This window comes from Watersipora subatra, chromosome 11 (genome assembly GCF_963576615.1).
Source record: "Watersipora subatra chromosome 11, tzWatSuba1.1, whole genome shotgun sequence".
In the NCBI taxonomy this organism is placed as follows: Eukaryota; Metazoa; Bryozoa; class Gymnolaemata; order Cheilostomatida; family Watersiporidae; genus Watersipora; species Watersipora subatra.
The window spans coordinates 1633914-1648554 of record NC_088718.1 but is presented as its reverse complement, the minus strand read 5'-3'; the positions used below and the strand labels follow the sequence as shown (position 1 = coordinate 1648554).

General features: G+C 33.2%; 2 protein-coding genes across 2 annotated transcripts; one reads left to right on the top strand and one right to left on the bottom strand.

Annotated features, from left to right (window-relative positions):
- Positions 1-1229: 1229 nt before the first annotated feature.
- Positions 1230-2117, bottom strand: LOC137408682 (uncharacterized). The gene is made up of 2 exons (XM_068095264.1): positions 1710-2117; positions 1230-1655 (listed from the first exon to the last, which is right to left on the bottom strand). Exons 1-2 carry the CDS (start codon positions 2115-2117, stop codon positions 1230-1232), a joined length of 834 nt encoding a protein of 277 aa, XP_067951365.1.
- Positions 2118-6918: 4801 nt separating this feature from the next.
- Positions 6919-14389, top strand: LOC137408681 (pancreatic secretory granule membrane major glycoprotein GP2-like). Its single transcript, XM_068095263.1, has 6 exons — positions 6919-6954; positions 8431-8551; positions 9355-9445; positions 10453-10551; positions 11901-12158; positions 14121-14389. The coding sequence occupies exons 2-6, from the start codon at positions 8489-8491 to the stop codon at positions 14387-14389; spliced, it is 780 nt and encodes a 259-aa protein (XP_067951364.1). The 5' UTR covers positions 6919-6954; positions 8431-8488.
- Positions 14390-14641: the final 252 nt, after the last annotated feature.

Sequence of the window (14641 nt, the reverse complement as noted above, 5' to 3'; positions counted from 1 at the left end):
ACAAACAGATACATAAGTTGATAAGTTTATAAGAGTTGTGGTCAAAATAGGCTCTAGTTTGGAAAGAGACTAATACATGTTGTAATAGAGTTTTGTTTTTTGCTAGGAGTTGTCTCCTCTCTAAAACTGGTTAAATGCATTGTGGCGGAGTTCGAAGTCTCATTCACTTGATTTCATTGTATAATGGCTTGCTTCATGGCAGCACTAAAAATAGTTTTCAACCACAGCTTTTCATAGAGGTACAGTAGCATAATTTCATGAATGATATAAAACTGTGGCCAGAGTGCCACTACAATAATAATAGCCTATAGCTAGCTAGCTGGCCAACTCTAGGCTATTATTATTATAGTGGGAGTAAGCCTACAATAAGCCTACAGGAATTACAGGCCTAGCCTATAAACTTATAATTGTTATGGGCTAGTAGCTATTATAAGCTTATAACAGTAAGCTTATTGTGATAAGCCTAATTTTTCATAGCTCACAGCTTGGGCAGAGAACCCTACGGTATTATTAATTAACTCTGTTACGCTAAAGATCAAGACCCATTAATGTCTTGTTCTTAGTCTGCCGCCAAAATTTTGTAGCATCGTCGTATTTCTTTAGTGTGCTGTCATGATTTACAGCATTTTCCTCACTATACTCTCGCTCTCTGCTGATACAGTCTACTGTATAGCAGAGCATGAGTGTACAAACTAGTACATGTGACTCTCTCTCTATGTCACATGTACTATATTTTCATCAGCACTCACTATTATCTTTATCTGCTCCATTAGCTTGAATGCTCTTCTACCACAGGGATTATTATTATTGTCCTTGTTGATTTCCTCAGATCTTCAGTCAGTGATACATTGGTATCAGGCCCCTAATCTGGGATATCCGACACTTTTCTCAGTATCCTCGCCATTATTATTATTATTACTGTTGGAGTTTTTCTTCACAGCCGTGTGGTGGTTGGTGACTGGTTTTAGTCCATGTTGAGTTCGGGCCTTAACAAAAGGCCAAAGGATCCAACATCTTCCTCAACTCCACTAAGAGAGGGCCTTCCTCAATATGTGAGCTGTTCCTAAGATGGCTGTCTTCTGTATAGTCTCAAAAGACATGTTCACTCCCACCTCCGCCAAGTATGCTATATGCCTCATTGATATTGTTCTGAGTGCACCAATTACTATTGGTATCACTTCAGTCGTCACTATCTACAGTCTGTTTATCTCGAACCCAAGCTCTTTGTATTAACCAATCTTCTCATCTTCCTTCTGTACTACCCTTGTGTCTCCAGATATTGCTATTTCTATGACCTGACATTGTTTGGTTTCTTTGTTTATTAGTATCAGGTCTGGTCTTCTAGCTTCAATAACCTTGTCTGTCTGCACATTAAAGTCCCATAGCAACTTCACTTTCTCATTCTCCAATACAGCCTCTGCACGGTGGTCGTACAATTTTTCTGTGTGGGGCAACTCATGTTTCTTGCATATGCTCCAGTGCACTGCACTCGCCACTTTATCATGCCCCTCTTTATATTCTGTCTGTGCGATCTTACTGCATTCGCTGACTATGTGGGACACTTTTTCATCTTTCTGCTTGCACAATCTGCATTTCAGATCGTTTGTTGGTTTGTCTATCTTGGCCTTCCTATAGTTGGTTCTTAATGCTTGATCCTGGGCAGCAATGATCAGGCTTTCAGTCTCTCATTTGAGACATCCCCTCCTCACCCATTGCCATGTCTCCTTTGATGCTTGATCCTCGGTCTGTCTTAGATGTTGTCCGTTCATTGGCTCATCATGCCAGTTTTGCTTTCGTTCAATTTTCTGACGGTTTCTATACTCTTGTCTTCCATTTTCACTGTTGGTATTTATGATCTTACCCGCTGTTCTTATGAATTCAACTCGGCTGCCTTCTGTGTACTTTTTCAGACTGTGACTTTCGTAATTTACAGTTTCCTCAACACTCATTAATCCTCTTCCTCCCTGGTCCCTTTCAACATATACTCTATCTACATCAGATCTTGGATGAAGACATTTATGCATTGTCATCGGGTTCCGCGTCCTTCTGCACAGTTGCTGTAACTCAGCCTTCGTCCACTGATTAATCCCTATCTTATCCTGAATAATCAGTATCATTATTATTATAAGTATTATTATTATTATTAGTTTATTATTATTACTATTCATTATTAGTATTATTATTATTATTGTCATTATTATTATCATTATTATTACTATTATTACTACTATTATTATTAGTTTATTATTATTACTATTCATTATTAGTATTATTATTATTATTGTCATTATTATTATCATTATTATTACTATTATTACTACTATTATTATTAGTTTATTATTATTACTATTCATTATTAGTATTATTATTATTATTGTCATTATTATTATCATTATTATTACTATTATTACTACTATTATTATTAGTTTATTATTATTACTATTCATTATTAGTATTATTATTATTATTGTCATTATTATTATCATTATTATTACTATTATTACTACTATTATTATTAGTTTATTATTATTACTATTCATTATTAGTATTATTATTATTATTGTCATTATTATTATCATTATTATTACTATTATTACTACTATTATTATTAGTTTATTATTATTACTATTCATTATTAGTATTATTATTATTATTGTCATTATTATTATCATTATTATTACTATTATTACTACTATTATTATTAGTTTATTATTATTACTATTCATTATTAGTATTATTATTATTATTGTCATTATTATTATCATTATTATTACTATTATTACTACTATTATTATTAGTTTATTATTATTACTATTCATTATTAGTATTATTATTATTATTATTGTCATTATTATTATCATTATTATTACTATTATTACTACTATTATTATTAGTTTATTATTATTACTATTCATTATTAGTATTATTATTATTATTGTCATTATTATTATCATTATTATTACTATTATTACTACTATTATTATTAGTTTATTATTATTACTATTCATTATTAGTATTATTATTATTATTGTCATTATTATTATCATTATTATTACTATTATTACTACTATTATTATTAGTTTATTATTATTACTATTCATTATTAGTATTATTATTATTATTGTCATTATTATTATCATTATTATTACTATTATTACTACTATTATTATTAGTTTATTATTATTACTATTCATTATTAGTATTATTATTATTATTGTCATTATTATTATCATTATTATTACTATTATTACTACTATTATTATTAGTTTATTATTATTACTATTCATTATTAGTATTATTATTATTGAAATTATTGTTGTTCACTATTGTTGTTATTATTGTTATTGCTTTGATTGGTCAGCCACATAGGTTGGTGGAGAAGCAATTTAATAGCTTTCACTTATTGGATTCCAAGAAGTTTGGCAAACATGTGATCAGAGTAAGGAGTTTTACCAGTATTAAGTTCTTTGTAGTATGTATTATATATGAGACAGGTGAGAGTTCAGGATGTGTATATGTGTATATTTGACTAATTTGACTGAGTTGACTATTTGACTAAACCACAACTGAACACAAAATAGTAACTGCTATGCAGGATAATGACAGGATTATAGACCATAGCTATACAGGATAATACAGGATAATGACTTTAGCAGTATTAGTCACACGAATATGTAAAATATAGTTCCCCCGGATTACAACAGGTGACGACTTTATAACAACTAGCAAAGCTTTGTGAGTCATGTAAATCTAAGGTCAGCAGCATAACAATGCAATCTCGTTAAATTGTTGTAAGATAACACACTTTACAATAGCATGAGTCACTATGATGTCAGAGCTTTGTGCATTATCTCTAGTAATCATTTGTTACGAGTTGTAGCTGAGTCAGGTTCACTTGACTTAGACACTGCACATTGAGCTGGTATTGTTACCCAGGGACTTGCGTTTAAACTTTGGTGTGTTTCTGTGTCTGCTATTAAAACAACGACTTTCTGGTTGCACACAAAATGTATAAAAGCGTTGTGACGGGTTTTGTTATTGGTTGATAAAGGAAACCTCCTTAGCATTCTTTTACACACATTTCAAGGGTTTTTCTAGAGAATAGACAGCTATTAACTGTATTTACACTGTTCAAGGCCATTCAGAGCAAATTAGACCATAAAATTAAAAAAATTATGACTTGCATTGATGTCCGTTGCGTTTTAGCCAGAATATCCCTGTAACGGTATTCTCCTTAATTGAGTTTACAGCTTGTTGGTGTCATACCTCATCCCTAACGTCTTAATGGTTACACAGGTTGATCATTATCATGATGTGTACTTTTTAATACTTTATACTCCCCTGTTGTCTGCTTTTAATAATACCCTCTCTTGCAGCTGAATAGCCAATGAACATGCATTCAAGACTTATTAGGAGTATTTGAGTTATTGAAAAATACTATTATATCAGCGAATCATGGTTTATGATGAAATGCCAAAAGCGGTTTCATTGTCAGCTGAATTACAAATTACCGACAAGTGCTGTCAAAAGTGCTGCCAAAATGAGAAGTTCTGTCAAAACTGTCCTCCAACCAATACTTTCAAAAAGTCACATGTCTTTAATTTTTTTTTCCAAAAACTGACAGGATGGCATGGTAGATCATGACTGACAGCAGCCTTGACTTATATAATACCAAGCTCACCTAAGCAGCCTCCTCCCATTGGCTACAAGAAACGAGCTGGTTTAAATTTGGCCAAATACAGTGAACATATATAGCGAACATATATAGCGAACATATATAGCGAACATATATAGCGAACATATATAGCGAACATATATAGCGAACATGTATAGCGAACATATATAGCGAACATATATAGCGAATATATATAGCGAACATATATAGCGAACATATACAGCGAACATATATAGTGAACATATACAGCGAACATATATAGCGAACATATATAACGAACATATATAGCGAACATTTATACCAAACATATATAGTGAGCATATATAGTGAACATATATAGTGAACATATATTATTAGTGAACATATGTAGTGAACATATATAGTGAACGTATATAGCGAACATATATCGTGAACATATATAGTGAGCATATATAGTGAACATATATAGTGAACATATATAGTGAACATATATAGCGAACATTTATACCAAACATATATAGTGAGCATATATAGTGAACATCTATAGTGAACATATATTATTAGTGAACATATGTAGTGAACATATATAGTGAACGTATATAGCGAACATATATCGTGAACATATATAGTGAGCATATATAGTGAACATATATAGTGAACATATATAGTGAACATATATAGCGAACATTTATACCAAACATATATAGTGAGCATATATAGTGAACATCTATAGTGAACATATATTATTAGTGAACATATGTAGTGAACATATATAGTGAACGTATATAGCGAACATATATCGTGAACATATATAGTTAACATACATAGTGAACATATATAGTGAACATATATAGTGAACATATATAGTGAACATATATAGTGAATATATATAGTGAACATATATAGTTAACATACATAGTGAACGTATATAGTGAACGTATATAGTGAACATATATAGTAAGCGTATATAGGGAATGTATATAGTGAACGTATATAGTGAACGTATATAGTGAACGTATATAGTGAACGTATATAGTGAACATATATAGTGAACGTATATAGTGAACATATATAGTGAACGTATATGGTGAAAACAAATAAACAACCCCATAGGTTTGTTAAAAGTCAAAGATATATGCATGTAATACCACGGTGATATATAACATAGCGAGAATCACTTTGTCCAATGAACAAATTTCTCCAACTTATTGAATATTTGTTGTTCCCGTTTTTGTTATGAGTAATGAATATAAACATAACTTGTCGAGATTGAGAATATTCCATCAAACAATGGGTTGATTTTGGCTGCACAAAAGTCAGACTAGATACAGCTTCTCAAATTACTGTAATAAAAATGATCACCAAATGTTATTGAATGATTTCTTGTTTCTAAAGTTTATACACACAAGCTCTATGTTTCCAGAATCTAATTTTAGAGGCAAATCTAGTCTTGAAATAAGCACATAAAAATGTATGCAGTGTGATCATATATGTAGAGATTGTTGTTTTCAACCGTCAAAAAGATAACGTGTTTAGAATTTAGCCTACATAATCATATTAGATATAATTTTACAGATGTTTGGTTTATGTATTTGAAATGAGGACAAAATGAGGGTTTATATGATATATAATTTAAGGCTATAGATTAAATCCACATTGAATAACAATGGCGTAAATAAGAGTCTTAGTTTTCCAGCAAAGAGGTCCAGTTTATTTCGCACACCACTTTATATGATTCGCAGACTTTCTCATGTGTCACTCCTCAAACAGATTCTTTCAGGAGAATATCATCAAATAAATATGCCAAGTTTTTCCTGTTGTACTATTTGGCACTAGTTGGTATGCGAGTGTTTCAACACAACCTGCATTTTTTCAGTTGTAGTGTTTTAACATCTTTGCCTGCGGTGTACAATCAACTAAACCTTCAACCAAAGTACATGTTTAGCTAACGCCAACAAGGAACTATGTTTTTTTAGTGTAATGTTGGGAAATCCTGTTCGTGACTGTTACTAATATGTGTACATATGTTTATAGTACTTGAAAGTCTTTCATTATCCGTGTTGTTGCAAATGTCCTACTCAGTGACTTGATCTTACCGTTCATCCGGGAAATGCACGCATTGAAACGGTTTCCTTTATATTCAATCGTTAAACCTTTATATTCATTACTCCGACTTGCTTCTTTAGTAAACACGGCTGTTTACAGGACTGATTTCCTACAGAGACCGTACATAGCCTATACAACTGTGATTGCTTTTCAACCTGTACAATCACACTGCAGTAACTATAAGGACAGTGCAGGTAAGGGTAAGGTCTCTGCAGGTAACGATAAGGTCACACTGCAGGTAAGGATAAGGACGCAGCATATAATGATAAGGGCACTGTATGCAGCATAAGGACACTGTAAGTAACATTAAATAATGATAAGGGTACTGAAGGTAGCGATAAGGGCACTATGGGTAACGATAAAAAAATTAAATTAGTGGTTCGCAATAAATTGTTTATCCTTCAGCACACAGCAGCGCATCAATGTGCTCATAGTCTTGAGTTTTTTTTGCTAATTAATCATTTTGGTACACCTGTTCATGGGAATATTTACTTTATGGGGAATGGAAGATAACTACTACCAAGAATAGTAATTAACAACTATCATGGATGCGAGGGGATACCTCTATAATAGTCTTTGTTAATATTATTATGTTATGGTTTATCTATTAAATTAAGCGTTTTGTGTCAGAGTGTGCCATTGATTGCCAAGTGTTCGTGAAATAAGTAATAAGATTATTACTCGTAACCTGGCAGTCAATTGTGGCATAAAAGATCATCAGGTGTAATAACTGTAAGTCCAATTATTCTGGAATGCTTCAAGATAGTTGATTTGTGCAGGGATGAGATTGTCCATCTACCAAGCTGAATGTCATGAAGTCAAATCCTGTGTGGTGTAGTCTCTTTCTTAAACTCAACCCGTGGCTATGGACAGACAGATGGACCGATGGACAGACGGACAGACTTGACTCTTATTATAGTAAAGATCGTAGTAAATATTATCATATAATAACTATTATCACTAGTACCTTGGCAGTCTGTGAGAGATAGTCAGGTAAAGTGCACATAAAGTGCAAAGACTAACTATGCGTATAATTCTTCAGAAGTATGGGAAGGTGATTTATTGGTGTAGGTGGTAGCACGCTAGGATACCAAGCTGAATGTCATGGGTTTGAATCCTGTACACTGCCATACTTTTTCCAACTTCTAACTGTGGCATGAGACAGACACAGGTCTCATTATAGTAAAGACTAGTGGGATGACTGGCGTTGCACGGTATTACAAACTAGCTTATATTGTAGTTATAAGCTTTTAATATCCTGGCACATTGTCAATAGCTATTTTAAGTAAGCTAGTTTTCTGCTGCTCTTACTATACATAAAATGATGTTGCACCATAACGGAGAGCGGTAGCGTATTTTCACTCAAGTAGTGACATATATCGCCCACAGGATTCACCAATCGTGCGTAGCTAAATTGGTGAGGCATTTGCCTGGTGAGTGAGAGGTTTTAAGATCAAACCAATTCTGTGATACAGATTCTTTTTCCAATATTTGAATAGCTATAGCTGGACAAACTAAATTACAGATTTCGAGATTTATTTATATAAATTATTGTAGTCACTCAGTTTGATTCCGTTTTTAGATAGCGTATATTTAGCCTTCACACAGTCTCAAGATCAATCTATGCTTGAATGAGGCTAAATTTAGTTAGAGTTTCTGTATATTTTTAGAACTCTTCTCTGCTCAGCAGATTCACCACTTTTAACAGACAATAGAGAGCTTTTAGCCATGGCTGCTGATACCATAGAGTACTGCGCAGTTCAGAAGCACCATCTCTTAACTGGCGATCAGGTATTCTCTAACTAACCCAACTTTTGTGTTGTAAAGTAATTTATCATGCTTTTCTACTTATTACGAAGTTGTTTTCATTTCCCAGAATATTGCATCATTTGGTAATCAGTAACAAGCATTTCATAAAGTACTTGCAAGCCATGTCAAGGCTTAGCTACTCAGGCTACACCAATGTGGACTCCCGATCATATTGGAATGAGGTTCAACATGTTGCACTATTTGCATTGCATACTTTTTGCATTTTGAAAAATTGTTAGAAATGTTGAAATGAATTAATGACTTGTCATTGCAGTATATTTCAGTGTGTTTTATGATAATAATAACAATAAAAAGATATAGTTGAAAATAACTTCGTCAACCACTGTACATTCATTAATGTTATTGAAGACTGATGAGTCATCTCTTACAGGTTTGTTAGAGTTTGATATAAAATTTGAGTGAAGGTTTATCTCAACAAATGAAGTTATTTTTATTCAATTATGACATGCTTTAAAGCTTGATAAACTGATATAAAACACTGACACTGGTAAAAGTTAAAAAAGAAACATGAAAATAATAAAAACATTTAAATCAAGTGTACGCAACTTATATCTGGTGTAAGTTACAGTAAATTGTGCGTAATGTATGTTAGAGTAAGTTATACTTGGTGTAAGTTAAAGTATACTGTACTTCAATCACTCTACATATGCATTGCCGAGTCTACATGTTCATTCTCATCCCTTTACGGTAAATAACAGTTAAAACGTTTTTTAATAATATTATCAATTTCATTTTATTGATTTTCGATATTGTTTATTTTGCAGGAAGTGCAACACGTTTCTTTAAAAATGGAAGAATATAATTATGAAGTAATCAAAGTAGGGTCTGCCTCTTACACAATCAACAGACACAAAGGTTAGTGTATCACTTTTGATTACTTCTCTGCTGCCGCTTTGTTAAAACCTTGATTACAGATTTGTAAGTATAACACAAGATCTAATTGTACAATCAAGCTGAACTTCAGGGTGTGAGTGCAAACACTAAACTGATGAGTGTTTGCATTGGCAGACAACTCCAATTGAAGCAGGTGAGTCATTATCACACTCGTTTTAAGACTAGAAAAATGAAAAATTTAAATGTTTGATTCAGTACTTTTAATTTCACGATGAATTTCAAACATCAAAAGAGGCTTAATATGCGTAATAAGCTGGAAGTATTTTATCTCATTGGGATTCCGAGTCCTCATTTGGTAGCAAAAGTAGCAATGAATCTTATGGTTCAGAGGGTGCCTGTAATTGTGTTGTACTTAAAATTTCTGAAAAAGGTAAAGTGGGGAAAAATATTTCCCGACCAACTCTCCATTTTTTGTACCTCAAACTTTAAAAGCAGAAAAATATTATTACTATCATTTACACTTGCTAGAATTTCCTATTTTGCGGAGAAAATGTACTGATTACTCTAACTTTTATTTCATGAAAATCAGATCAATACTTTTCTAATTATGGTACAAAAATGTTGGGCTGTATTCGAAGTAGCCAAGTTTCTGAAAGTTAATTGTCTTAGCTAAAATAATACGTAAAGAAAAGTTAAGCAGGACATATTTCAGGAATTTACTATAATATCCAAGTTCATCTAGAACCCATTATAAGGCAGTATCCTGAAGCAACAACATGTTCATGCTTGTTGAAAAAATCACAATTTGAGTATTGCAGCGATAAACTGTATGAGACGATCGATCATCTGCACATCTACACTTGGTAAGATTAATGGTTGAATTTAAGTAAAAACCGTTAGAGACTTTCCTTATTTTATGCTGATCACAAGGACTGTGTTCTCACTGTAAATCCAACGCTAGCCAGTTAAAGACACTAGTGAGCCTTTTTATCACTTGTGCTTTGTATATTATTTTTTATTATTTTCAGAATGTACAGGATGTAGATGCTCTAGAAAAGGTGCTATGACAGGCAGAGCCATAGTAATACTGTCCATCCTTACATCTGTAGGCGTGGCTGCATATCTAAGTAAGATATTGTACTTCTCACCTTAAAAGTACAATATTCTGTAAAGTACTTAAGTAATTAAAACCTTATTTAGTTAATTATCGTTAATTTTTAATGATAGTTAAAACTTAATTAATTAAAAGATTTAATTAATTTTTTTATCATTTGCGATCATTTTTATGTTTGAAATGATCCGATTGATCAGTTTCAAAATTTAAATCAATAAAACTTGATTGCAATTAAATTACTTAAAAGAAAAATACAAAATGACGTCATGAGTAGTTATCGTTGCTATAGTTGATATCGGCTATTGCGTTCAAGCGGAAACGTTACGTGTCTATTTTATTGGTCTCTTAAAATTATAGACATAATCACACTTTTATTTAATATCAAAGTTTTAATCGCCATCAAGTTTTATCAATTTTAATAGTGAAACATCCTGAGAATAAAGTCAAACAAAAAAGTTTGCAAAAATAGAAAAATACCGAAACATCTCATAAAATTAACTAAAAGTTTTGTGCAAGTTTATCTTGAAGTGAAAAGCTGGTAGTTTAAAGTATAGCTCTGACACTACAGGAGTCTGAATAAACCTTAAGTAAAAGTGATGAAAAAACACGGAACTTCTCTAATTTAACATGAAAATAATATGACTTATTTATACTTATTTATACTCTTACTTTCCTCACAATCACTGTTTTGCAAATGTTAAAAAAATGGTTTATTTTATAATGTTTTGCTTTGATGTTTAGAAGAGCATTTTCTGCTTTTTCTGGCCAACATCTTTTGCACTATTCTTTTTGTGATGAATGATTTTCGTAAGTAAAAAGGGAAGAGATGAAGTTGTTGAATTATTGCAGTTCATTTATTACTCAAACCAAACTATCTAAAAAACTGTGTACATACATACGTACTGATCTACTGACTGCAGTGTTTTGAGAAGTTAATGACGTCATATATTAAGAAATAATTTTTTTAAACACATATTTGCTGAAAATTTATGCCATAAAGGTTAAAATTTGCATGTGAAGGCTTTACTGTATTAGCATTTGTATGTCAAGGCTTTACTGTATTAGCATTTGTATGTCAAGGTTTCAATGTATTAGCATTTGTATGTCAAGGCTTTACTGTATTAGCATTTTTATGTCAAGGTTTCAATGTATTAGCCTTTGTATGTCAAGGCTTTACTGTATTAGCATTTGTATGTCAAGGCTTTACTGTATTAGCATTTGCATGTCAAGGCTTTACTGTATTAGCATTTGTATGTGAAGGCTTTACTGTGTTAGCATTTGTATGTCAAGGTTTCAATGTATTAGCATTTTATGTTGCCATGGTTCAAAACCCTCATCAACACATGCTTTTGATTCTTGTAGTAACCAAACACACAACACCTTTCGAGACAGACCACTCCACTAAAAATTTGACTGTAAATATATCCCACAACTCCGGCTTGACACCCTTTTTAACTAATTTAACACTTGAAGCTTGTGAAAATGCAACGATACTGGCAGACTCATGGAGATTAGAGCATCAAGGAAAGGATTTGAAAGGAGGTGGACTGAACTCAAATTATAGGAGAGCATGTGACTTACGCGAAAGTCTGGGATGGTTTAGATTTGCAGACGAAGCAGGTAAATCTATATATATGCTACCTCTGAGGTCTGGATGAAAGTTCTGAGGTTCTGAAAGGATGAGCTCTGGTTTGGTTTCATATCTACTTGTACTAGTTGAGTGGCTGCATTGCACGGGTAATAAGAAGAAATCTTGCATAAAAAGTTTATTTTTAATAGGCTAAGTTTATTACCCAATGAACTTGAGTAACTTAAGCTGGTCTAGATCTATACTATAATAAGATCTGTGTACACCCCTCTGAAGCCAGTTGTGGGATTAAATATTGCGTAATGATTTCTCACACAGTCATGATCCTCAAGTGTGCTAGCTGAAACATGGAAGGTGAGTATTTCAACCAGTCAGCATTAAAGGTTGGCAGGTGTAATAAGGATGATGTATAAAATTATTACATAGTATGGCCATAATGAAAGTGGCCATACAAAGTAATGGTCATTACTTTGTATGGCCACTGTAATGGCCATACAAAGTAATGACCATTATAGTGGTCAGCCATATGGCCATATAGCTGACCACTGTAATGAATAGTACGCCTGCAGAATGGAAGGTTCCGAGTGCAGTTCCTATGCGGGGGGGGGGGGGGGGGGGGGTGAATTTTTCATTTCTATAGCTTTATGTTCAATCCCTGGACACATGAATGACAGACAGATGAAAAACAAACAAACACTGAGGTTTATATATCTAATTATATATATATAGATTTGTGCAAAGATCATGCAGTTTTTTCTAGGCTCATGTACAATATAAACTATTTGTGTATTCTTATACATATGAGTGCATGTGTGCAAAACTGAGTCTCTCAATAGATGAGTGGGTGGGTGAGTAAATGGGTGAGTGAGGCGGTGGGTGAGTGACCCCCTACATTATTCTACTGACTCGGCTCAGCTCACACCCACTTGTTTAAACAGACTGAACAGGGCTGTCTCCTTTTAAGGTTATTAGCTAAGAATTTTGCACAACAAATATAGCAATAAAATCACTTTTGTTCACATCCTTGTTTCTCTAGTTGATAGCAGACATGGATGACTCCTTGTGTGTTAAACAACCTTCCACAAGCGACTATACCGACTTGACTGTTTGCATAAAATAATATTGCCGAAGTCTTTCTCGGTTTTTGTTTGTCCAAGCTTGTACCTTTTTTGGGTGTATATACACTGTTGGGCGTCGGGGAGGCCTAGTGGTAGCGCCTTTGATTGTCAACCACGGGGTTGGTGATTCGAGCCCTGCTTAATGCCGATCTGACAAAAAGCTCTCGGCAAGTTTTCAACCCTAAAATGCTGGATCTTTCTAGACCATAAGTTGGAGGTCTCGTGGACCGCACTGACAACACGGGCACATAAAAGATCCACCCCAGTCCTTTGCACTTTGGGCGAGTGAAATGGCAACCTAGTTCTGTCAGACGACGTGTTGCATAGGCATTCCTTTAGGTTAATCTGAAAGTTCCGGAAGTGGTAGATACTAAGAACAGGGTCACCTTTTCTCTACCATACTGCTTCACCTAAGCATGCATTGCTAAGATGCAAGTCATTGTCGAGGACAGGCAGCCATATTATTATTATTATTATTATTATTATTATACCTTTGTTGACACACTAAACTATCAAGATTTCATAACCCATTAAGCGCTCTATTGGTCACATTTATTCCCTAACAAAGGCAATATTCAAATCTCAATTGTTGCACTAATAATTATATCATCAACTGAAAAAGATTAACCAAGCATAGCATAGATAAAGACAAAAACAAATAGTCGAACATAAAATATAAATAAACTCCAAAAAGAACTACCATTTTAAATCTATTTGAAAAAATTTGTCTCAGCTGTGTTCAATAATGTTATTTAGCCTGTTAAAATGTCTTTGCTACTCAAATCATGTCTATATTAAGAACCTTAGGCTACAATCTATTTTTGATAGCATAAAAAGTATTACTTCCATGAAATAACAACTCCAAAATTGTTGCAGGTGATCAAATGCTGAACACCTGCCCAAAGTGGAAGAGTTGTGGTACTAGCTGGCCATACTGGACAGACGCGCCGCTGCCATCTGATACGGATATCGGTGTCATCAAACAAGCCTATGCATTTAGAGTAAACAGAGATGACTGTAAATCATACTCCATAGCCTTGGAGATACTTCGCTGCTCACCCAAAGATGTTATCTACAGATACACCGGCGAGCACAAGACGTTATGCGCTGATGCATTCTGTGGCATGTCCTCTACTAGTTTATGATCATGAATATATTATTTGTATGTAATATTTATTCACAAAATTAAAACTTCTAGCCAATTCAAATGACAAATGTTTTCAGCAATTTATTAGTGAGTAATGGAGTCGTCTTCTCTGTGCCAATATATATCTATACCTAATTGTGTTAGGTGTAAGAAGTTGGTACAAGACAAAAAGTTAAACCAGACCATATTCTAGCGTTGACCTGTGACAATAATTTTGGTTTTATTACATAATTGAGATTAATCCTTTTTA